Source organism: Miniopterus natalensis, chromosome 4 (genome assembly GCF_054644295.1).
Source record: "Miniopterus natalensis isolate mMinNat1 chromosome 4, mMinNat1.hap1, whole genome shotgun sequence".
NCBI lineage: Eukaryota > Metazoa > Chordata > Mammalia > Chiroptera > Miniopteridae > Miniopterus > Miniopterus natalensis.
This window is the reverse complement of record NC_142084.1, coordinates 72,614,406-72,638,892: the sequence shown is the minus strand read 5'-3', so window position 1 is coordinate 72,638,892 and position 24,487 is coordinate 72,614,406. Positions and strand designations below refer to the sequence as shown.

General features: G+C 50.2%; 1 protein-coding gene across 1 annotated transcript in view; it reads right to left on the bottom strand.

Moving 5' to 3' along the window:
- Nucleotides 1-24,396, bottom strand: part of MAU2 (MAU2 sister chromatid cohesion factor) — a 28,778-nt gene extending 4,382 nt beyond the window's left edge. Inside the window, exons 1-16 of the mRNA XM_087816837.1 lie at nucleotides 24,121-24,396; nucleotides 15,789-15,806; nucleotides 15,335-15,400; nucleotides 13,625-13,720; nucleotides 12,106-12,200; nucleotides 9,227-9,254; nucleotides 8,742-8,897; nucleotides 7,468-7,614; nucleotides 7,295-7,385; nucleotides 6,155-6,258; nucleotides 5,518-5,595; nucleotides 5,154-5,219; nucleotides 3,197-3,283; nucleotides 2,548-2,597; nucleotides 2,257-2,334; nucleotides 1,965-2,076 (exon numbers count right to left, since the gene is read on the bottom strand). Of these exons, the coding sequence (XP_087672963.1) occupies nucleotides 1,965-2,076; nucleotides 2,257-2,334; nucleotides 2,548-2,597; nucleotides 3,197-3,283; nucleotides 5,154-5,219; nucleotides 5,518-5,595; nucleotides 6,155-6,258; nucleotides 7,295-7,385; nucleotides 7,468-7,614; nucleotides 8,742-8,897; nucleotides 9,227-9,254; nucleotides 12,106-12,200; nucleotides 13,625-13,720; nucleotides 15,335-15,400; nucleotides 15,789-15,806; nucleotides 24,121-24,396 (1,548 nt within the window). The remainder of the gene's footprint in view (nucleotides 1-1,964; nucleotides 2,077-2,256; nucleotides 2,335-2,547; nucleotides 2,598-3,196; nucleotides 3,284-5,153; nucleotides 5,220-5,517; nucleotides 5,596-6,154; nucleotides 6,259-7,294; nucleotides 7,386-7,467; nucleotides 7,615-8,741; nucleotides 8,898-9,226; nucleotides 9,255-12,105; nucleotides 12,201-13,624; nucleotides 13,721-15,334; nucleotides 15,401-15,788; nucleotides 15,807-24,120) is intronic.
- Between the last annotated feature and the right edge of the window lie 91 nt (nucleotides 24,397-24,487).

Genomic DNA, 24,487 nt, shown 5'->3' with positions numbered 1-24,487 from the left:
AATTAGAAAGGCAGATTCTGGGGTCCCAGGGCCAGGGAGGAGGCATCAGTCTGCCCAGTGGGAGTGATGAGGGCTGAATGGACAAAGGAGGGAGGAGACCATTCCCATGGGTCACCTCAGACATGTGGGACTGTGAGTTGCCAGGATGCCATGTTAACCCTCCAACCCTGACTCCATGTGACTGCACAGCACTGCCTCCCCACCCCAATTCCCAGGATGAGCTCAGGGAAGGCTGTTGGGGGCCCATAAGCATCCATACTAAACCCCGTGGTGACCGGCAGTGCTACTTGGTCACCACTCAGCTCATGAAACATTAGCCCCAATGGCTGGAAATGTTAAGTTCAGGGTAACAGTGGGAGAATTCGCTATATGCAGCAGCCTGGGGGGCAGTTGTCACCTAGCCAAGAGACTTACAAATCCTCAAAACCAACTCCTGAGGCCTGGATTCAACAGCCATGGGTGTACAGACATCCTCCTTAGAGACACAAAGGGCCAACAACTTCACATTCTCCAGACTAACATCTTAAAGATAAGCTTCAGGTGGATCCTAAAGGTTTTCAAGACTGAATCAAGCCCACGTCACTCCACATGAGCCCAGGCACATAGGGAGCAGCACAGGTTCCCAAGCTCTGTACGATGCCCTAGGTTTACCCCAAGCATGAACCAGAGCTGCAGCTAAAGAGCTGCCTTGCTCACCCTTCCCTGTTCAAGGCGGCTTCTAGAGACATAAATAGATGAGAGGAAGGTCTGGTTCTAAGCCTGGATCTGCAGTTTGGGGCTGTGACCTTAATCTCCCCATCTGGAAATGGGGTGATCACAGCTACCACACTGAGACACAGGAGTACTGTACTTCGTGGGAGCTTCATTTTTTCCCTAGACACACACCAAGGCCACTGTCCTCACTGTGCTCAGAGACTGAGGGGCAGGGTAACAGAATGTTAAACAGAAGCAGAGCTGCATTCAGAAGGGAGAACCCAGAGCTCATCCTTTTTCTTTAAGGGTGGTAACATCTCCAGCCATCTCCAGGACCTGAGCAGGAGGGCACTACTAGCCTTGGCAAACACTTGTCACATGGTTGTGTGAGCAGGCTCATTTAAAAAGCTCATTCTTAGGGAGCCCTGGGGTTTGGTCAGATGAAACTTTACAGGCCAAGACACCTGACCTGTGTCATCTGTCCTATGAAAACAGCTCAAGTCAGGTTGGATAAACTACAGAGTAGATGCTGCTTCAAAATTCTTGCTACTGTTAAAAAAAGGTCTAATATAGTGGTGCAGGGGAAGACAAGGTGTAAAACTATAAAACATCCTGAAAAACAAAAACTGTGGGTGGGTAGGGGCGGACAGTGGAAAAAGCCAGAAGACAGAGGATATGCAATGATTTTCAACTTTGCTTCTCAGAGCTTCTATGATAAAATTGTCATATTTTATAATACGGACAAATGTTTTCTTTTAAAAATTAAAGGTTTGTGAGGTCAATGGGTGAGAGCATGTGACAATGCACAATCAATGGGGAGACTTGGAGTTGTACAATCCCACCAGAACCAGCCCCAAGGACCAGTCTAGGTGAGAGTGGAAACAACGGTGACCTGAGGATACCATGTGTGCTGGGCAGAAACAGAACCCAAGGGATTCTGACTGAGAGGACACCTCTCCACTCCAGGTATTAACACACAGAAAGGGGAACCTGCCTCCGTCGTGCCAGCTCCAGGAAGCTCCACCAAGCACTGGGTTCATCTGCCCCACAGACCCACACTCTAGGGATCCAAAGTTCCCTAGTCCTGCCCCCCAGGCTGTGTGAGCCAGGGCACCCCTGCCCTTGTCAAGCCTCATGAAACAAAGAGGGCTGTGTGTGTGGTGTCACTGAGACAAGATCATCGAGGGGCAAAGGATGCAAAGCACAGCTTGATGGTGCCCCTCCAAGTATCACACTGTCCCCTGCCCCTCAGTATGGCCCTGGACACTCACCCTGTGGTTCCCCAACACGTAGAAAATGTGGCCCAAAAGCACCAGAGAGCATGCTGTGAGCCGGTTCAAGTCCTCTGCATTAGACATCTTCAGAGTTTCTCGCAGAAATCGCCTACATGAGGGGAATAGACTGAGACCGAAACACCTTTGGGGGAGGAAGAGGCAGCAGCAGCCTCTTAGCCCTGAGTAGAGCCCACCTGGTGGGGCGGGCAGAGGGCCTGAGCACACACTGTAAGGGGAGAAAACCACTTAGAGGGCCAGCCCAGGTTGCCCACCCTTCTCTAGCACTCACTTGGCCTCATTGTAGCGTCCCTGGAAGAAGGAGAAGAGCCCACGCACGTAGAAAGCTGCTGCTCGAAGGCAGTGAGAGCTGGTGGGAAAGTGAAGCCACAATTTGGTGGGGTTTTTGTAAACATAGCGGGCTTACAAAAAGGGAGTGTAAAGTGGTAGTGGTGGTGGTGGTGGTGCAAGGCATTGGGTAAAGGGCAGCCAGGGGCCCCACAGGTGGTGGCACCACCCCAGAGAGCAGAGAATACATAAGACAGGTGGTGGCAAAGTGGGAACTTAGCATGGGTCTACCTACCTGACAGGGAAGCTGTGGTCTGGGTTGATCCTCTCCAATAAGCTGTATAGCTGCAAAGAAAATGACAGTTGGGATCACTCTGCATTTCTAAATTTGAGAGAGTTTGGCCCCAACTATGCTAGTAAATTGATGAGGGCTCCCTGCAACTTCCTGATGGCACTGAGCCCTCACCCTGAATCCCACTGCTGGGCAACCTGCTGGCAGAGGTGGGCAGGATCTTCTAGAGCAGGTGAGGGAACTACAGGAGACTGCATGGGCTGCTTACTTCCTCACACCCCCATGGGAATCACAGCCTCCAGTGAGAAGGGTCTGGTGCAGGGTCCTTTTATCCTCAGCCTACCCTGCCCTATGTCATGTTGGGGTGCATGGGCCACAAGGCTTCACTGTGATTCTACAACAGACAGTTCAGGGTAGAAGAAACTGAATTTGCTCTGGGAGATTTGACAAAGTTTGGCTTGTTTTCAACAGGGAGAAGTGTTACTTAGCCAGGGAATGTTTCTGTCCCAGATGTGGCCTCCCCCAGCCATGCTGCATTCTAAGGACAGGTACACTGTGACTGCTGAGATGGCTGGTGCCCAAGACACCTCCCTCCCCAGCCCCTGAATAAAAGTTGAAAGAAAGGATACCAAACATGAAGCATGTCACCTACTACCTCTTGGTGTCTATTTCCTTCCCGTATATACACACTCGCCAGGTTGGTCACGATGAAGGCCCACAGCTCCTGGTGGTTGGTGAGCTGAAATGGGGACACAGGGCATTAGGGGCTGCTCATGGCATGGGAGCCGCCCAAACATTCCCTGGCGGCTACTGTGGAACCTCCCATTCTCTTTAATTCAGACACCCCACCCCCCCCCCCCCACCGCCTGCCTCCTAAACTCAAGAACAGTACAGCTGTTAGTTCTTTTGGCTATAAAACTATCATCTGTTATGAGAAATTCAGGGAACAGAATTCTAAGGAAACCAGCCACACTGACCCTGTCTTCAGAACACACTACATTTTGGTTCATTTTCTGCTTGTTTTTCAGGACTGAAACCCGGGCAGCCACTGCCTCCAAACCATGGTGATCCTGAGACCCTATGAGCACTGATACAGCAGAGGCACATGTTGGTCCTGGGGAAGCCCCCGCCAGGAAAGAGGCCAGAGATGCTACTAATGGTCAGTGGTGGGTAGACCATTGTCCCCAGTTCTTGGGAACCGAGAATGGCCAAGACAGGGACCAATCTGAGCCACCCAAGTATCACCCAGGCCCTGGTTCCCACTGGGGTTGAGCAAGCACAGCTGTACAAAAGGCTGAGGGTGAGGGGGAAATGCAGGCCCCACCTGCAGGAGGTCCAGGTCTTCTGATACAGCAGAAATGCTCTGGTTAGTTTGTTATAGGATCACAGGAAGAGCTCCTGATTGAGGTGGGGGGGGGGGGGAAGGTTGGGTCTGAGTTCTGATTGTACCACTTCCCTGCCATTCCCTCTCGGCTAATGGGGAATTCACTGGGACAAAATCAGAGCATCAGGTGCTGCTTGAGGGAAGTGAGATGAGGAGGAAGGGGCCAAGAGACTCTCACAGGCCCTCTGATAACTGCAGGCAGCGCGCGCGTGTGTGTGCGCGTGCGCGCGTGTGTGCGTGCGTGTGTGTGTGTGTGTGTGAAATCCTGGCAGCCTGAGCCGACTGGGGCACAGAGTGGGCATGGGAGTGGCATTGTTTTTGCTCTTCATGCTCTGGTGTGCTGCCTCTACCTGCCGCCATGTGGAGCGTCTTGGAGGAGCAGTAACACCACCAGAGCCCAACCCTAGGAATAAAGAGGTCTGGAGACTGGCAGAGTGGAGCTCCATCTGACAGAGTTAGGGCACACGTGACACCCCCAGTGACCTCACCTGAGTCACAGAGCCACCCCCATACCCCAACATCTCTGCTTGGGGTCACCCCCGGACTACCAGGAGAAGGTGTTGCTGGCCTCCTTTTCCTGGAAGCACATCGGGGCCGAAGTGAGGATGTGCTTGTCTGGTCCTGGAGCAAGGTGGGCAGAGCTGAGATCTGCCACTGGGCTGTTGATTCCTGAACCTGCTGACTCCACGATGATGTGGCACCAGCCAAATCTAAGGCCAGGACATGCCCTAGCAGAGCTTCCAATCTGGCAGCAGCAGGTGGCCTCTGGCCCAGAGCATCTAGGTCATGGGGCTGGTGCAGGGTCAAGGCATACCCAGCTTTGTCTCCCAGCTCTGCCATGGGGCAGTTCTGGGGAGCTCCTGAACCTCACCAAAGTGACTGCATCTACAGCTATGACACGAGTCATCACCAGCCTGGTGGGCTATGAGGGCTGGGAATCAGGAGTGAAAGTGGCTAAACAGGCTGTGGCACCAGTGGGTGCCGGGTTTTCCCTCATTGCTGCCCTTCGGTTTAGTAGGAGAAGACCCATCCCAGGCTGCCCAGGAGCCCCCTCACCCACAGCAATTCCTTGTCAGGCTGTGCTGCCAGCACTGGCCTTGTCCCCATCTGAGAAGCACAAAACCTGCCATGGAAAGCCCTGTGGCTGTTGTCTTCATCACAGCCCATGCCTGACTCCTTACTAAGAAACACTGCCTGCCCCATGCAGTGAGGGCCAGCATCTTACCCGCAGGGCTGTGGTGAACTGGGCTTCTGCGTTGTCCATGCAGTTCACGGAGACACAGTACAGGCCCTGGAAGAAGGAGGCAGTGAGGGCCTGAGGCCTCGTCACTTGCCCAGGGCTGCATGGCTACACCTGGACAAGCCTGACCAGTGACTCTATGAGCCAGCTACACCTGAGCTTTTGCCTTGGCAAAGATGCAGAAAAACAGCATGCTTAGTTATTCCCTCCTCCTGAGACCTAAGTCAGCTTGGACTCAAGGTGTCTGTCAGAATGAAGTCCACTGGGAATGTTCTAGATTCTGCCTGGGGTGATGGTAATGGGGTTACTCATTGGAATGGGGCTGGGGCAGGCAGTCCTGCATACTCACCAGCAGCGTGTGCAGCTGTGCTGCGTGGTTGGAGAAGAGCCGGGGCGACTGCTGGCACAGCTGGCAGACCTGGGAGATCTGCCGGGAGAACATGCCCAACGTCATGGGACCTGTAACCCCGGATCATGTCCACACCCTGCCTGCCCTAACTTGGGTATAAAGTTCTGGCGAATATGTCCATTGTGGGGGCAAAGGGCAGCCCTCACCTCCTTGAGGACAGTGATCCTTGTCTGTGACCTGCCTTTTCCTCCCTTTCCAACATGTCTTGGCTATCAGCACCTTTGCCCTGCTTAAGGCCCTGTGCCTTCTCAAGAAGGCAGTAAGCAGGGGTTACATGGAGCATGGAGGGCTCCATATTTCTTGGGCACTCCAGACACGGTGTGTTCTAGAAATGTTGACATTGCCTAGCTTTTAGAGAAAGGGCCACTGATTTCTGTATCAGATTGTCTGATCAACTGTGCCCTTGCTGGGTCACCAACTGCCAAGTTATAGTGAATTGACATGGACAAATGTCCTGTTGATGTGCACTGTGCAAATTTACATTCTCCTATGCAGTGACTTCTGAGACTTGGCAAACTCCAACCACCTGCTCCTGGACCCTCCCATCCTGTGTGTGCGCAGCCCTTAGCAGCCTCACCTCCTGTAGTGCGGTGGCCTTGTGTCCTGTGACGAGCCTGCACATGATGATGTGCTCAAGCAGGATCACTTGGAAGGAGGATAGGATGGGGCTGCAGTCGAGCACTGGAGGCAAAAGGAGGATGAGCACTCAGGGTGCAGCTGGGGAAGCTGAGGAGACGCCAACCCCACCACATGGACCCACTGGCTGCCAGGTCTGAGCCTACTTGCTCTGCTGGGCACCACGCCAGCTCTCAGCCTGTCACTTCGCCTGTGCCCATTGCACCCTCGAGTGACGGTTCATCTCCCTGTCCAGGGGGGGAGGGAGACAGGCTCATAGCAGGTTCTGGTGACCAGAGTGTTCTAAGAGTAAGAAATCCCTGAGGGACTTGTTTTCCACCCTGACGCACCACAACCCAGACACGTGCTCAAGAACACTCCAGACACAGTAGGTTGTAGAAATGTTGACACTGCCCAGGAGTGACGCCGTGTGACAGCCTCAGGAAGCAGTGGGGAGACCCGATTCCTAGCTTCCCCAAGTGGCTGTCCTCATGTTGGAACTAGACAGTGCAGACCTTTCCCAACTTGGCCAGAGGGAATGAACTGTGATCCCCAAGGGATTTGGTTTTCTGGCTAATGGCTCCTGGGTGGGCAGGTTAATGGGGACACTGAATCAGTGCTCTGGGTTTCTGCTAGTCAAAGGTCCCTGGTCCCAAAGGATAGATAGGGTAGTCAAGCATCCAGGAAGAACCCACAACTTTCAGGCCATCTGCTGTCAGCAAGAGCCTAATGCAGATCTCAGCCTCACACTGAGCACAATCCATGTCACAACACTGATAATAGCAGCCACCCCATTTCAACTGAGCACTGTTATCTCAGCAGGCCCATGTAGAATTGACTATCACACTTGTCTTGTGTCACGGGGTGGACAGGACGGAGACGGTACAAGACCCCTAGCCAGGGATCAAAGGTCAAGCCGAGGCCTAGCCTGCTTTGTCCTGACCCCTGGTTGCCCCCATTTGCAACTAGGGTAATAAGACCCATGGGGCGGGGACTCATGGGGACAGCTTAGCACTGTGGTTCTTCAGGCCCAGCACGACATTGCAGGCAGGCCACATACCAAGGGGCACAGTGGCCATGTGACCCACCCAGCCCAACTTACTCTTCAGCTTCTCCAGCTGCATGAGTGCCTTATCTGTGTACTTCTGAGCCTTCTCCAGGTAGCCAGCCTGCATTGAGTGCATCACGGTCACCTGGCGACAAGACCAGATGGGGGTGGTCACTATGGCCCTCTCCTCACCTACCTGGCCCCTGGACTCAGCCCTGGGGACTCACCAGGTAGACAAGCACACACATGTGCTCCTTGGGCAGCCAGTGGAAGAGGTCGGCAGGGTTGCTGGGCAAGATCTCATCATCATGCAGTGTGGAGATAGTCTGAATGCACTGTTGCAGCTGCTTCAGGCATGGCTTCACGCTCTTCACCTGCAGTGGGTGGGCAGCACTGAACACCTGAGTACCTGTCCACTCCCAACAGGTGCCAGCTCACCATTCCCTTCTTCCCAGGAGCTCCTGCCACACCAATCACCTGCAGGAAGCCTGCCCCCCAAATGGGTCAGCAAGCTCTCAGGGTAGGGGTCAGGGTCAGGGTCAGAGAGGTCATATGTGGGACTGAGGCTCAGCCACCACCCAGTGCTGGGTCTAACACCAAGAATGAGGAGAGGCCTGCCCAAAGACCCTGCATGAGCTATGTTTCCTCCTTCCTGCAGTGACCCTGAGGGAAGGATAGGGCTGGGGCAGCTAGCAGTCATCCTCAGGGGCAGGAAGTAGCTTCCTGGGCCCAGGAGTCCTACAGGTGCCATGCCTTGTACAAATTGACCTCTGGGCACTGGGAAGCCCTGTCCCAAGGCCCCATAGGATATGTCCAGAGCACCCCATGAGTCTGCTCTGTGTTCCTATGTATTGAGCGTGGCACTTGGCCCAACAGGTAAATGTAGGCATAGGTGGGGGAACTGAGGCAGTCCCTTACCAACGAAAGGCCTGCCCAACACTTTCTGGGGCACCATCTGCAGCTTCCTAGGGCCCAAGGCCAGGCCTGTGATCAGTCACTGGGATAGGGTGGGGTGAGGTAGATGGGACAACACCCTCAAAGGCTGAGACAATCACCCATAGGGAGTATAGCATCTCCTCAACTACATGGGGATTATAAAGTCAAGTTTCGGGCACAGCTGATTCCATCAGTCCCTACTCGAACCTCACAAAGTTCTCATCAGTTGGGAGGGGCGGGGGACGATGGATGGACAGACACTGCTTTAGTATATTCTGTGTGTCAGGCACCTTGCAAGAATCCTCAGTTTATTATCACGGAAATGTGTGAGGCCATGACTACTCCTGCCATGAGGACAGGCCATTCTCAAGAGTACCCTATGCCCTCAGGGACATAGCACTCATGCCAGAGCACAACAGGGTATGTGGGGGAGCTAAGCCTGAATGAGACGCACTTTGTTGTGAAGGACAGGAGGCAACAACAGAGTGGGTATCTCAGCCTGAGGTTCCTCCCCATCACCTGCCTGCTCCTCAGGAGCTTGCCCTATTGTGGAGGCACTACGCACCTGCCCTGCATCCAGGTAGTGTGTCACCTGGAGGACCAGGAAGAAGACCCGTAAAGACTCCTTCTGAATGGGATTTCCCTGCCAGTTCTCGACAATCTGTCCACAGAGGGTCAGCAGTGGGTGGACTTCCTGCAACTTGCGCTCCATCAGCAGCAGCTGGGGAGGGAGAGAGGCACAGGTGCTGAGAGCCCCTCCCAGTTTACAGGGCCACGGTCTGCTTGCCCACCCACTGGGGGACTGATAGAACCATGCAGGGAGGGCAAAAAGCTGGGCTGGAACCCCATCCAGGCTGCTCCTTCCTCAGCACAAATCGCACACCTGGAATCTGAGTTTCACCTCTGAACCCAGCTGGAGCACAGGGGCCTCACTCTGGTGTCTGCCTGCAGTGCTTAAGGATCAGGGTGCCCAAAGGGCTGTGCCACAGTGAGCAGGAGCCCTGCCTCATGTCCGTCACACCAGCACCATTCTGCTCAGCCTCAACTTACCATCCCTTTGCTGAGCAGGAACAGCGCCCTAGAAAACAGAGAGGGGGAGTCAGTCTGCGAGGCCCAGGTGCCTCCTGGGATGACTGCCACCCCAACATTCACAGGGACCAACAAGCAACCCCGGGGAATGGTTAAGCAGATGCCAGTGACCCCCAATGAGGCTAGTTTTATTTACGAGACTGTTCTACTTTGTCCTATTTGATCTTTCTTTACGTTTTTGGCCTAATTGAGACATTCATGTAGCTCAAAAGTCCAGAAGACACAGACAGATGCTCAGAAATCAGGGAGAGGCAGGGTATAGGACAGTGTACTTGCCACAATCTCACTCTTGCTGACACAACATTGGTAAACAGCATAGGGTGTGGGAAGAGTGGGCAGGATTGGGTGTCTGAACCCAAATCCATGCCTAACTGTGGCCCCTACGCACCTCCCCTTCCTCACCTGTGACCGGCCAAGCCCCTTCAGATTCTCCTGAGTGTTAAGAGGGTGAACTTGGGGAGCCCTGGACATGTTAGCAGTCCCACCACCCACTGTCTGCACCCACAATAGTCAACAAGGCTAAATTTCTATTGTTTCTCTTAAACTTTTGGCACTTTCTAAATGTGTGTGCCAGCTGTCATCAACAAAAATAATAAAATAAGCAAGTTAAAAAGTTTAGGGAACAGCTAAAACAATAGGGGGAAAAGCTGGGAGATAGTCACTGCCTTCAGGAACAGCTGGAGTCATGAAGAGCCCACAGGCCCGTTTGTTCAATGTCTGCCTCTGTCCCACCAGCCTTGGCAGAGTCCCTGTGTACTGCAGCCAATACCCCACCAAGTGGGTGCCATTCCCCCTTTTTACAAGTGAGGAGACTAAGGTGGCAAGTCAGTCACACAGCCTGCCAGATGTTTGTGCTCCAAGCCACCAAATTCTTCCCTATTGTTACGTCAAGGTGTAAATACTCCAGGTCTACCTGCCAACTGTTTAACCACTGAAGTTGAAATTGAAGGCTTGGTACTTCACATTGAGGTTCCCATGTTGTCACATAGGAAGCACCTGCTCAGAGGCCCTACATCAATGGTCAGGGGTTCTGGGCCAGGTGACTTGCAAGCCCGGTGCCCTGGTGGAGCCCACCTGAGTAGCCCACCAAAGGTGGCATGGAAGCCTGTCTGGGGACACTCATGTGTGAACATGCAGAGTGTGTGGCTGCCCCTGTGCCCTCCAAAGTGTGTCACCATAGACCCAGTGACAGCTGCAACATAAGGGGGCCAGGAAGGACCAGGAATGTGAGGCCAGATTGTGTAACAGCTGCCATCTCAGGGCAGGGTGGCTGAGGGATAAGGACAGCCTATGGAAAGCTGTGTGGCTCAGAGAAGAGACTTGGGGACCGTTGTGTCCCAACAACTCCAAGGGGTAAGCTCAGCTCTGTTATAAAACAGAACTTTCCAGAACTCCAAAGCACACAACAGAAAAAGAGCTCTGCTACCTGGAGTCTGTTTAGTGCAGAAGATTCTTCTCTTTGGGAGGGAAAAAGAGATTAGAGGCCTTCACAGAGGGTGCAGTGAAGCTCCTATGGCCTCTGATCCTGACACCCAACCCTAGGGGCAAAAGTCTCCAGATGGCTCAGCCAGTGTGGCTCAGTGGTTAACCGTCAACCTATGAAGCAGAAGGTCATGGTTCAATTCCCAGTCAGGGCTCCGGTTGCAGGCTTGATCCTCAGTGGGGGGTGTGCAGGAAGCAGCCCATTAATGACTCTCTTTCATCATTGATGTTTCTATTTCTCTCTCCCTCTCCCTTCCTCTCTCTGAAATCAATAAAAACATATTTAAATATATATATAAGTTCTATTAAAAAAAAAGTCTCCAGATGGTCTAAGCAGTTTTAAGCATAACATTAACCTATGTCCCCCTTTTTATTTTAAAATATGTTTTTATTGATTTTAGAGAGAAAGGAAGGGAGAGGGATAGAGAGACAGAAACATCGATGAGTCATTGATCGCAACCAGGGCATGTGCCCTGGCTGGAAATTGAACCATGACCTCCAGGTTCATGGGTCAATGCTCAACCACTAAGCCACACAAGCTGGGCTCCCTTTTTATTTTAAAGAGAGAAAAAGGGAGAAACAACGATCAGCTGCCTCTGGCACGCATACACCTCAACCAGGGATCAAACCCACAACCTGGGTATGTGCCAACTGGGAACTGAAGCCGCCATCTTTCTTTTTTATTTTTATTTTTTTAAAATGGATCTGTATTGATTTCAGAGAGGAAAGGAGAGGGAGGGAGAAAGAGAGAAACATCAATGATGAGAGAGTCATTGATCTGGTGATTGAACCCCAGTTGCCTGGATCCTAGGTCGATGCTCAACCACTGAGCCACACCCGGCTGGGCATGAACTCAGTGCACGGGACAACACTCCAACAGAGCCACACCACCAGGGCTTGTCCCATTCTTTTATACAAACTTCCACTTACTCCACTTACTGTGTTGTTGTGTATCTAAAAGCTCTTGGGTGTCCCAAAAGGGACACTGGAGTTACCTTAGGTGCTGCCAAGCACACTGAGTATGCCCTCTGCAGGCACCATTTTCGTACCTGCTCCACAAAGGGGATGAGCCCAGCAAATTGCACAAGCACTTTTTATTTCAAGATACTAGGTACGTGTAAATGCCTATTGTGCTGAGAATGACAGCTGCCCCTGACCCTCACAGTCAACTCTTCAACTTCATGAATTAACAGGGTGAATTGATGGAGTGAAAGACATTCTAGTGGTGCTTTAATTTGTACATCTCTTACTACGAGTACAGATGACCGCTGTTTCATGCTGAAATGCCAATTCTACTTGTTGCCCAGGATCAAACGGCTGAGCTCTTTCCAAGTGAGATGTAAGGAGAGGGTGCCTACCGTGTGTACTCGGATCCCACCACCCGTGCATACTCGGCTCCTACACCTAGGAGGTCACAGGCCGACACCAGGTCCTTCTCAAGAGTGTGCAGTTGCTAAAAAAGAGAAACAATAATAATCCTTCCTTCCAAACCTCTTGCTTTATCATACTCAGTACCTGACCTTAAGGCTTTGTTGGCAAGTTAAAGTGAACCTCCCCACCTGTCAAGAAAATTGCCTCAGTGTCAGTTTTGAGTTAAATTAACCAAATCGTGTCATCAATGTTGACGGCTTTAACATCATCTAAGTTTAATAGTGCATAGAGCCAGCAGTTAACACTCATAGGTACAAACCCCCAGGGCTGCACGAGTATATCTTTGCACTTTGGTCATCTTCAGGGGCTGGTCAGTAAGGAGGAGCCAGAGGCACCCCAAACAAGGACTCCTTCAGGAGCAATTATCTGCAGGAGTTTCAAACCCAGAAGCTTTAGGCTAAAAGGAAGGGGCACCTGTGGAGCCTCAATTTAGCTTGGGCTCCCAGATACATGAAGTACCCTCCAACTCTGTGACCTGAGGTAGGTGTCTCACTGCCTGGCTCACTTCTTATCAATGGGCAAAGCATGATGGGAGGATTAAAGGAGACAGTGCTGTGTGGGACAGCAGCAGGCCAGGGGATAAAGAGCTCAGGGGTGCTGGCTAGGTGAGCTCTTCCCAGCAGGCACCCTGAGCCACATCATTCTGGGATGAGGGACTCCCATGGAGCGAGGAAGAAGCAATTCCAGCCTAGGGCCTACACTCCACACACACAGGCAGGTGATGGAATTGTGTTACAGAAGGTAGGCAAGAGGCAGTGTAGAGGGCAGGCTGCTGGGTAGGGGATAGGAGAGGCTGGAGGCCAGCAGTGAGAGGGAGATGTGGGCAGTGCCCAGGACAGAAAAGGTGACCCTCATGGTGGAGCCTAGCTACCCCAGAGCCTACAGGCCCTGTCACTACAGCCAGGAAGACCCAGTCCAGAAAACCCCCTCTACCAAAGCACTGAGACCAGGGCACCATGTCTGGAGAGCTGGGGGAGCTCAGGTGAGGCTGTGCCTCAGCATCCCTGAAAAGGCTTGACTCGGGCAGACATTCACTGCCCAATAGGCAGCCCCTTAGAATCTTGGCACAGCTCTAAAAAAAACATAGTGGGCTTCTGGCAAAAAATGATTCCAAAATTTAAATGAACACAGACCAAAGGGAGTACCAGGGGGGAGGGTAATACAATGACAAGGCCCCCTGAGTCAGCCCCTGGAGAGACAGGGACTCCCACCAATCACCCCCAATGCTGAATGAAAGACCTGTGCTGGGGGTACTGCTGATGTCAGAGGCTAGAAGGGACTTGAGAGCAGACTAAAGAATCATCCCTGTGTCCCCATCCTCTTGGTGCAGCAGCCCGAAGAGGGCCTGTGTGTCCTGGAGTCTGCCTTTATTTGTACTTAGGCAAACGCCAAGGTAATGGCCCAATTCGGCACCCACGTGTCTTGGAGAAGCCCTACAGTACTCACAGCAAGCTGGAAGAGCAGGCGGCAATGCCAGTATGGGGTCTGCTGTGATATCTGGATCGCTTTCCGCAGCAGTGGCTTTGCTGCATCAACGGAATTCTGAAAGGAAACAGTTACATTTGGGGAGGAAAAGAAACAAGCTGGCAGGCAAGCTGGATTTCTTATGCAGCAGTTGGGTTGCCAGAAGGCAACTCCCATTCACACTCACCAAAGCATTTATGGGTTGCTGATTTACTTTACTAAAAGAAGAAAAGAGCCTGGCCAGCCATGGCTCAGCGGTTGAGCATCAACCTAGGATCCAGGAGACTGAGGTTCAATTCCTGGTCAGGGGACATGCCCAGGCTGCGGGCTCAATCTTCAGTCGGGGGTGTACAGGAGGCAGCCCATCAATGACTCTCTCATCATCCTCTCTCTCTCTCTCTCTCTCCCCCTCCCTCCCTCCCTCCCTCCCTCTCCCTTCCTCTCTGAAATCAATAAAGGTATATTTAAAAAAAAAAAAAAGGAAGAAAACAGCCCTGGCTGGTGTGGCTCAGTTGGCTGGTTGAGAATTGTTCCATGCACCAGGAGGTTGCAGGATTCCCACTCCAGGGCACATGCCTGGGTTGTGGGCTCAATTCCCGGAAGGGGGTACGCAGGAGGCAGCGAATCGATGTTGTGCTCTCACATGCATGTTTCTCTCTCTCTTCCCCTCTCCTTTCCTCTCTCTCTAAAAAAATCAATTAAAAAAAAAAAAGGTCCAGCCCCTGTGGCTCAGTTTGTTGAGCATTGTCCCATGCACCAGGAGGTTGCTGGTTGGATTCCTGGTCATGGTACATGTCCAAGTTGCCAGCTCAATCTACGGGGGGGGGGGTGGAGGCAGCCGATCAATGTTTCTCTCTCTCTCTTCCTCTTCCTTCCTCTCACTGAAATCAATAAAAAAGTAGAAGAAAAAATATTTTTTATTTTTTACTGGCCAAGACGTTTTTTTTGCATTGCTCTTAAAATCAACTAAATTGAAAGGAGCTTTAGTTCAAACTCCTGAACAAATTGGATGACAACTGCCATCTTTCTTGTACTATAAGAGAGATGAGCCAGGGGTGTGAAGCACACACTCCCTCACTCCCTGTTGCCCAGGGAGCCTCAAAGGCAATTGCTCAAAGGTGTTGGGGGGAAGGCAATTTTCAGCTACACCTGAGATTAGGAACCAGATTAAGATGATAAACTGTATGCACTTGTACAAGAACTAATCATCTTTAGCATAGGAACAAGGCTGTTTTCCAAGTCTCTGGAAAGTCTTAGAAAAATACTCTGTTGGTCCTTGGAGCAAGTGATCACCCACAGCCACCTCATGCCAGGGTGCGGGTGGTAGCAAAGTAACAGGAAGTATTAAAATCCAGGAGGAAGTCAGAAGAAAAAAACCCCAAAAAGCTCTGGCCAGGTGGCTCAGTTGGCTGGAGTATCGTCCATATATCAAAAGGTTGCGGGTTTGATTCCCAGCCAGGGCACGTACCCAGGTTGCAGGTTCAATCCCCAGTCGAGGCACATACAGGAGGCAACCGATTGATGTTTCTCTCTCTCTCAAATCAGTAAGAATATATCTTCAGGTGAGGATTAAAATAAATAAAAAATAGGACAGCCAAGAGGAAGTCAGTCTACTCCTGAGAGTACCAATTTGCCACTGCACTTTCACTACAGAGAGAGGTACTGCTTTCAGAAACCTTCATAGGCTCTTACCTCTTGACAGTATAATTCAGACAAAAGACTTGCTGCTTCAAATTTAACATCTTCAAACTGTGGGATCTAGTGACACCTGGTTAAGGAAGTACAGATGCTGCAAAAAGGTCAGTTTAAAAGAAATAATGTGTGGGGTTCTTATACTGTAGAGGTTCGCCAGTCAGGTGTGTACCCACCTGCTCTGAAACCACAAGTTCACGTATTCCCCCAGTGATCCCTGAGCTTGCTGCTGGCCAGGTGTGGAACTGAATGCCGAGGCTTAAACATGGCACCCATGGTGAGGCCACTGGTCTAAAGGGACAGCTACAGTTGAGCAGGGATTCTCCAAGTGGTCTGTGAGGCAAGTCCTAAACCCATGGGGTGCAGGATATCGGGGATTTAAGTTTATAACACATTCTTTTTATTTAAGTTTATAACACATTTCTTAAAGGAAACAATACCAAGAAAAGGATACTTGCTGTGATATCAACCACTGAAAGAGAAATAAAAAAGTATTAATTCTCAGCCAAATGCATGGCACATTGCTCACTAGCTCTGCTTTGGGGTTTACACAGGTTGTCCTGTCACAAAGACTGCAGGTGTTCAGATAAGTGGGAAGGTAGCTTATGGGCTCATTTTCCCTCTAATCCAGCAACCAGAGTGTGCCTGGGGGAGAGGGAACAAGCATTTGCTCCCTTACTGACAGGGTGCTTCCTGTCACACCATGCACAGGCACCTGACTCTAACTCAGAGCCCCTCCCACTAGGGCGACAATGCTTCAGAAGGGGAAGGAGTGCAGAGGGGTTCCCATGTGCCATTCATTGCAGTATTCCCATAGCAAATCATAACATGAGGAATCAATTACAACTGGAGAGTGGGTCTCGGGGGTGTCAGTCCTTCCTGGAGAAGCGGCACTTAAAAGATTCTTGGAAATGAGCAGACAGGCTCAGAGGGGAGGGAGAAGAGGTCCAGGAAGGACTTGTGTGGGCAGTGCCTGGCAAGGGGCAGAAGAGATGATTCTGAGACCTGAGCTTGCAATCCCTTTGCTGGCACACATGCAGGACATGGTTCAGCCAATGACACATTCCCACTTGGAGATTGCTGTGCCCTGGAGTTCCACATTCCTACAGGAGGCAATAAGGTGCCAGGACAGTCCACCACACTGACCACAGTCTGTCAGACCATCCAATACTCAAGCATTCACCTGACACTTGTCCCATAAATGTTCTCAGAGTAGTGGTGGGTTCTAGAAGGCAGATCTAGGGCTGAACAGAAGACCCTGACTTGCCATGCTCTATGGGAGAACAGCATGGGGTGGGTGGGGGGGGCACATCTGGGGCTGGGTGTGTGTGTATGTGTGTTCCCAGGCAAAGGGGGAGTAGGAGGTGCTCTTGGGAGAGAAGAGCCTGTAAAAAGGCAGAAGGTCAGGAAGATAAGGCTGGAAGGTGTGCCACTCAGCAGTGACTGTGGGTCTGAATGCCCTGATGTCACCCATAGAACCTGACCCAATCAGAGGCATAAAAAAAAGCACCCAATGAGATCTGAGTTTTAAGAGTATCCTAGATGCAGCAAAGAGAATGCAGAGGGAAGAGGAAGAGGAGCCAGAGACTAAAGGCCCAAGGGGCTTGCTGGCTGGGAACATGAGCAAAGGGAGGGGCTAGCGAAACCTGGGGGACAGCCTTGGGGTTGGAGATGCCTTTAGGGCAAGAGTGAGTGATGGAGGAGGAAGTCACAAAAGAGGCTGAGAAAGACCTGGAACTGCATCCCAGACAGCTGACTGAAAGACACAGGTGGGCCAGGAGGGGGAGCTCTGGGAGAGGAACAGAGAGAGCACTCAGTGCCACTGGGCTCCAGACTCTTTCATGCACATGCACACAAGCACATGTGCAGGTGTACACATACAAGCGCATACATGTACACACGTGTGCTTGCAGAGCCGAAGCAACAGGCACTCTGCAGCCAGCCCAAGTATCCCTTCCCAACACCCTACTGCAGCAGGGTAAGCAAGGGCTCAGGGTCCCCAGAAGGCAGGGCCAGTGCCTGCTATCAGGATTGCAGCCCCAGAGGTAAGGTTCGTCAGCTGGAGTCTGTATACAGAAACAGTGGGAATGGGCCCAGCTCCAGCCACAAGTGGCACAAAGGTGGTAAACACAGAAGTCGGGGCTTCCTTTCTACAGAAGCCACTCCTCCCCATGGGGAAGGGCAGTCCAGCAACAGAAGCTCCTGTAGGCCACCAACTGGGAGGAGGAATGGATGCTGTGTAGGAGACTGTGTGACTGAAGAGCTTGATTAGGGACATGCTGAGATCTGGTCCAACCCTGAGATTCTGTGGTCCCGCAACTCAATCTCCATGTGCAAGACCTACCTCAGGCAAGGCCTCTGTGCTGAAGGGGAGCCCTCTAGCAAGAGTACAGAGTGGATAAAGAGAACGTGTACATACACAAGAGGACGGAATTAAAGGTGTGGACCTACATGGAGGAGCTGGATCCTAGTCGCCCTTAGCATCTGTTCTTAGGGCTACAACCTGCTTCCATTCTCTCATGCATGTGCTATGGCCTCCACTTTAAACACACACAAATGGGGGAGGTTAGATAAAGCCTTATGATGTGCCTCCTCATAGTGTTGTGTCCCCAGTTCCTGCAACAGGCCAACACACAGGAGGTGCCTTGGAAATATTTGTCACATGAATGATTTCATCTAACATCACCAGGAAATGAGAGTGTCCTTATGAGCAAATGGCCACAGAACTGAGGCTTATGACTTTCAAACACAAAGGCCTAACTCCTAAATAGTATCAGACAGCTCCCTTCAAACATCACTGCTTTATGTCCAGGTATTAGCATCAGTTGACACCTTGAGCTACACCCCATGATGACCCAGTTCCAAAGCTAGAAGCTAAAGAACTGGCTCAGTGTCATGGCAAGCCAGTCATTTCCTCAGATTCGCTGCCAGACACCAATCAAATGATTTCCCTTTCATTTCTTTTTAACACTTGCAACCTAAAATCACAAATCATAAATATACAGACATCAGAAATATATGCATCTCATAAATAATATACCAAGGTTGCCTTACCCAAAGTACCCTCATCTGGATGTTTTATTTTGTACCATTAAAAAAATAGGTTTTATGTTTCCTTCCCTGTGATGGGAAAGCAGCCAACGTGAGAGACCCTGAGCTGTGGGGAGGCCTATAGGCATAGGGCAGGGTGTGAACAACCCTACCAGAGGTCCTTGGGGTCACCTTGGGGTTCTCAAGGAAAGCAAGGGTCACCGCAGGGCCAGCATGCATCCTGAGAAGTGGAAGGGCTCAGATCAGCACATTTCTTGTCCTTGGAGGATTCAATCCAGGGCCTACAGCATTTCAAGGCTTCTTTTTAACTTGAAATCAAGGTAACTTTTTTTTTTTAAAGATCAGCTTTTAAATAACCAAAATGTGTAGAAATAGTTATTAACTGCAACTCTTTTGGGATGGAAACACAGCACTCAGGAGCCAGCGGTGCCTCTTTCTGCTGTGTGACTATGTTTATGAGCATTCTCCTGTCAGCAGCAAGTCAGAAGTGGTCTCCACTTTGTAGGTTTGCTGAGGATCCAATAAGAGTGTCCAAAGAAGCATGAATGCATGGTTTGGCATGTAGAAGGCACCAACAATACTATGGTAATTCCCAGGCAGGAACCAGAAGACTCGGGGGTTGGAAGGAAGTCAAGGGTCAAGTTAGTGGAACTGTGAAGTGACGGTTCCTAAACAGATTTCAAATCTTGAATTCACAGGAGACTGAGAGACTAAGAGTGAAGAAAATGAAAACAGATAACTCTTTCACGAAAAGGGCTTAACACTAGGCTCGGTAAATACAGCTTCTGCACAAGGTTTCTGCTCCTGGTCAATGGGGCATGAAACTTAGCAGGACACACTCATGATCCTGAAGGATGACAGATCTGCTCTAGCTGAGCCTGACGATGAAAGGCTTACCACCGAGCCCTTTCAGGCCTTAAAAAGAGAAAGGGAAGCATTTAATTACTTGCTGGGAAGGTAAACCAGAGACTGTCAGGCTAAACCTGTAAAAGCAGACTTAACAAGTGTTTGGACAGCAGGGTTTGAAGCTGCTGTCTAAGTCATATGAGCAAAACCACCACTAAAAACCAGTTCTGTTTCAAAAGCAGAGAGAAAGTAAACACAGCCTTGACATGGATACTGAAGTCAGAGAGACCACTGTACATAGAATGACTGTCTGGATTACAGCAAGTAACAAACAATTATTTCAGAGGAGGAGCATTTATTTTTCTGTGGCTCTTAAATCAGGAAAGTCTAAGATGATGATGTACTTTTCCAGGTGAAGGGATAAAGTGAAATGTCAGAAAAAGTAAGAAAGTTAAGGAGGAATGTGCAAATTGCTGAAATGGAATTGTCTGCTAGTGTGAAAATAAGGAAGACTGAAAATTCACACAGGAATAGATGTGTAACAAGAGGAAAGATAATAAGGTGAAAATGGAATGTAAAAGAACACAATCTGACAGAAATTGTAGAAACAGCCTTGCAAATTCTCTAGCCAAGAGATTTCTGCCCTAGACTGTGTGGCTCAGTTGGGTGGGTGATGTCCCTTCTACCAGGAGGTTGCTGGTCTGATTCTTGGTCAAGGGCACATGCCTGGGTTTTGGGCTTGGTCCCCGGTGGGGGCCTGCAGGAGGCGGCCGATTGATGTTGTGCTCTCAAGTTGATGTTTCTACCTCTCTTTCTCTCTTCCTCTAAAAATCAACAAAACAATTAAAAAAAAAAGTCTTTATTTATTTCAGAGAGAGAAAGGGAGACGGAGAGAGAGAGATAGAAACATCGATGATGACAGAGTCATTGATCGGCTGTCTCCTACACACCCTTACTGGGGATCTAACCCACAACCCAGGCATGTGCCCTGACCAGGAATCAAACTCCGATCTCCTGGATCCTAGGTCGATGTTCAACCACTGAGCCATGCCGACTGGGCTCAACAAACTATTTTTAACAAAAAGAGAGAGATTTCTGAGTAAAGGGGCATCCTTTATAGTCACGAACTATTTACTGAAGGAATCTCAGAGCAGCCAAGAATTCTGACAACACATCCACATTGCTGCCAAAACCACAGTCAAAGAAGGAAGGTTCTGAGGTAAAGGGTCCTGTCATACACTGTAATAGCTACAGGATCTGCTGAGCAGACCTAGCAAATGAGGTAGCCAGCAGAGGCTCCGAGAGTCTGCAGAGGCAGGTACCATTGAGACCAATGGCTTCAACCTCAATAAAGCCTCTGAGGAAAGGGAGAAACACCTTCCATGCATTCAACATGAATACTTAATAGACGATTTTTCGAAGTTGGTAGAATTAATGAAGCAGGTGGATAAGTATATTATATATTCCTTCTATAAAGCTTACAAACGTAGTTAAGGAAGCAGTTAGAAATTGACATTAAGCAGATAAAAGAATAAATAATCTAACCTTATATTTTAAAAATGTGATTACCAAGGAAGTTAGGGTCTCTGAGAGAGAAAGCAAAAGATGATGTAAATAACAGGGAAGCTGAGTGTAGTACTAAGTTTAGAGGCCAATTAAAAGTTTTACCTATAGAACTTATAAATTAGAGGAATTAGATTAGGAAAGAATAGCAAGGGAAATAATAAAGGACAAAATTGTAACAAAATGCTTGTCATTTACCTTAAAAAATTTTTTTTTGTTATTCTGGGTTGACTCCCTGAAAAGAAACTGGAATCTTTTTGACCATTTGCTCTTCAGGGCTAGAAACTAACAAACCACTTCTAAAAGGAGAACATATTGGGTCTGGCTGGGTAGGTCAGTTGGTTAGAGTGTCACTGCAATACACCAAAGTTGTGGATACAAGAATCAACCAATAAAAACATGAAAATAAGTGGAACAAATCAATGCTTCTCTCTCTTCCTTCCTCTCGCTCTCTAAAAATCAATAAATAAAAGCTATAAACAAACAAACAAACATATTATGATTCTTTATCAAGTTAGTCTGGGAAAGGGAAGAGTAAAAGTTGATAGCAGCCTGACTTGGGAAAAATGCACAGTTGGTAAAGAATAAGGATTAAAGAAAGCATGCGACACTAAAAGAGATCACAGTTTCAGAAGAAAAACAGCATGGAGAACTGCACTTTAACTGAAATCTGAACAAATTCCCAGCTGAGGATGCAACTGACAGAAAGGGATTTTGGGAATGTCAGTGTGAGCTATGGAGGGGAACTTGCGGCTCTGGGGAAGACCCCACAAGATTCAGGGTTCTGTAAAATCGAGGGAGGCCACTTCACAAGGATAAGGGTTTAGCCCTGGCAGGGTAGCTCAGTTGGTTAGAGCGTCATCCCAATAACGTCAAGGTTGCAGGTTCGATCCCCAGTCAGGGCACATATAAGAGTCAAGGCACATACAAGAATCAACCAATGAATGCATAAATAAGTGGAACAACACATTGATCTTTCTTTCTCTCTCTCTCTCTCTCAAATCAATTAAAAAAAGGATAAAGGTTTAAAATTATGGGCCCCCAAATCAAGTGGCTACAAGGAAGCAATCTGACGCATGGCTCTTTCCCCTCAACAGCTCTGAATGACCAAAATGCAACAACATACAGTGTCTATGAACCACTGCTAGAAAAATGGCTTCCTAGACCAGGGAAGGGAGATGGCAGGATTTGCTTTTTATCAAGAGAAGGGAGAACTTCAGAACAGGGGCATCCACTGAAGGCACTGGGCCCAGGCCCTAGGAGTCACAGCCTTCAGCCACCCTGTACCCAAAGAAGCCTGGTGCTTCATTTGATCTCAGCCTCATCACCGCCCAAGAAAGACCCTGACACAAACTAGTCACCAACCACAGACAGCTCAGGCACTCCTTGGGAATCACCTGGTACCCTAAGCAGTTCTCCAGGCTCATTTCCTCCACCCCATTTAAGGCTTTATCAAATAGAGACTCCCTTGCTACATCTGCCAAAAAGAGCTCCTTGCCAACTCCGTATTTTTCATAGTTCTTCTATCACTGCCTAACCTCTTACTACACATTCATTATTTGTCTCCCTCACTAAAACATAAGCTTATGTGGGCAGGGACTGTTTTAATTATGGCTGATCCCTAGCACCCAGAAGAGGGATTGGCACCTGGTGTGAGCTGAACAAGTAAGTGATAAATGACTGAAATAATAGAACTTCACAAAAACAATAACACTTATTGTCTTGGCATGGAACCTGGTGATCTTGAGCCTAGGTTTGAACCCAATTTTGTTAATAACTTGCTGTGTGTGGATTTGAACAAATCACTTTACCTCTCTGGGCCCTTACCACCTCACTCGTGAAACAAGGTTGATCAAACAAGGACTAAAGTCCCCTTCCAACTCTTATTTTCTTCCATGTTTTTATTAATTTTAGAGAGAGAGGAAGGGGGGGAGAGAGAAGCATCGATCGGCTGCCTCCTGCTTGCCCCCTACTGGGGATCAAACCCTCAACCTGGGCATGTGCCCTGACTGGGAATTGAACCAGCCACCTTTTGGTGCATGGGGTGATGCTCAACTAACTGAGCCACACCTGCCAGGGCCCCCTTCCAACTCTTTACAGTATATAACAAAGATCTGGTATCCTCCCAAAGGCAACTTGTTACTAGCCACAGGTGGGTTGATTTACCTCAGATCAATACCTTTAAAAAATCTAAGTTGATTCTATGCACGAAGTCTCTTCTTTAATCTGAATAAAAGACTAAACGGCATATGAAGGCACGCTCTGACAGTTCAGTATTGCTGTGAGAAGAAAAACTCCACAGCCAGATTCTCTGAAGCACCAAGATCTCTCACAAGTCAAGATGGGGGCGTATAGCCTTGGCTGGTGTGCTCAGTGGTTAGAGCGCCGGCCCGCTCACGGAAGGGGCTCCGTTCGATTCCCAGTCGAGTGCATCGCATCCATGCTTCTCTCTCCCCCTCCCTTCTTCCCTCCCTTTCACTCTCTAAAAATCAATGGGAAAAAAATCCTCAGGCAAGGATTAACAACAACAAAATATGGGGGGCGGGGTGGGTATGAGGCCTGCCCTTTGAAGGGGATGGACTAGTGGATGGTGGGAGGAAGAGAAGTTACCAGGTAAATACAGAGAAAAGAAGGGCTGGGAGAGCCCCTTCCCCCAATCCCCAACACTAAGCAACTATCTGGTCCTGGAATCCAGACCCCTTCCCCCCTTACACACCCACACTGTTCCACTTCCTTATAGGTCTTAAAATGACTAATTCTAGGCTCTGGGCCTCTGCCTCCCACCGATGATTCCCCGTATCACTGGTGGGGGCATAATACCCTCCAGACACTTATCAGACGTCCAGGTCCAGGGATATAATGTTTTCCGAGAGACCGAACTTCAGATTCCCAAGGGATGCCTGGACTGTCACCTCGGCCCCACTATCCTGAGTCACTTCAGAAGGGAACGTTCAGGCTGATGCTTCCGGGGCTGAGCCCTAAGAAGCTGGAAGCTGCAGGGTCCACTGGCAATCTGGGGACGTCTCAATAGGCGCCAACATGTAGTCTACTCCTGAAAACCTGAAAAATTTGGGGACCCTTTTGCTCCTCAGAAGAGCGGAGCCCTCAACTCTGCCTGTCACCAGAGACGTTAAATAACGTACGGGGCGAGGCCCTCGGGTTCCCCAAGAAGCTGGCTGCGTCGGGGTCCTGCAGCTTATGCGGAAGTCGCACCCCAGCTCCCAGAGGAGCGGCCCGGGTGGCCCTCACCCGCCGTGGTCGCGGCTCGTCAGCTCAAGCCCCGCAAGGAGCCCGCGCTCCTCCCTCGCGGTCCGGCCCGCGCTCACCGCTTTCTCCAGGTGGCTGCGCGCCTGCTCGCTGTTCTTCGTGTGGTGATAGAGCACGGAGCCGAGTTGTAGGTGCGTGCGGGCCTCGATGCGCTGCGGCGGCTTGAAGGGGAACACAGCCTGCAGGCAGTGCACACATAGACGGATCTTGGGCGGGCTGGACGTACGGAAGTGCTCGGCGAAGCCCAGAAGCGCCAGGTACCATGACTCGGCCGCCTCGGCCTGCGCCGCCTGGGCCGCGGCCGCCTGGGCCGCTGCCGCCGCCTGAGCCGCCATTTTGGCCTCTACAACAACAAGCCGTCACCACAGGGAGGCGGAAGCAGGCACACGGGGCGGGGCCGGACACTCCTTGCGTCTCTCGCGATAG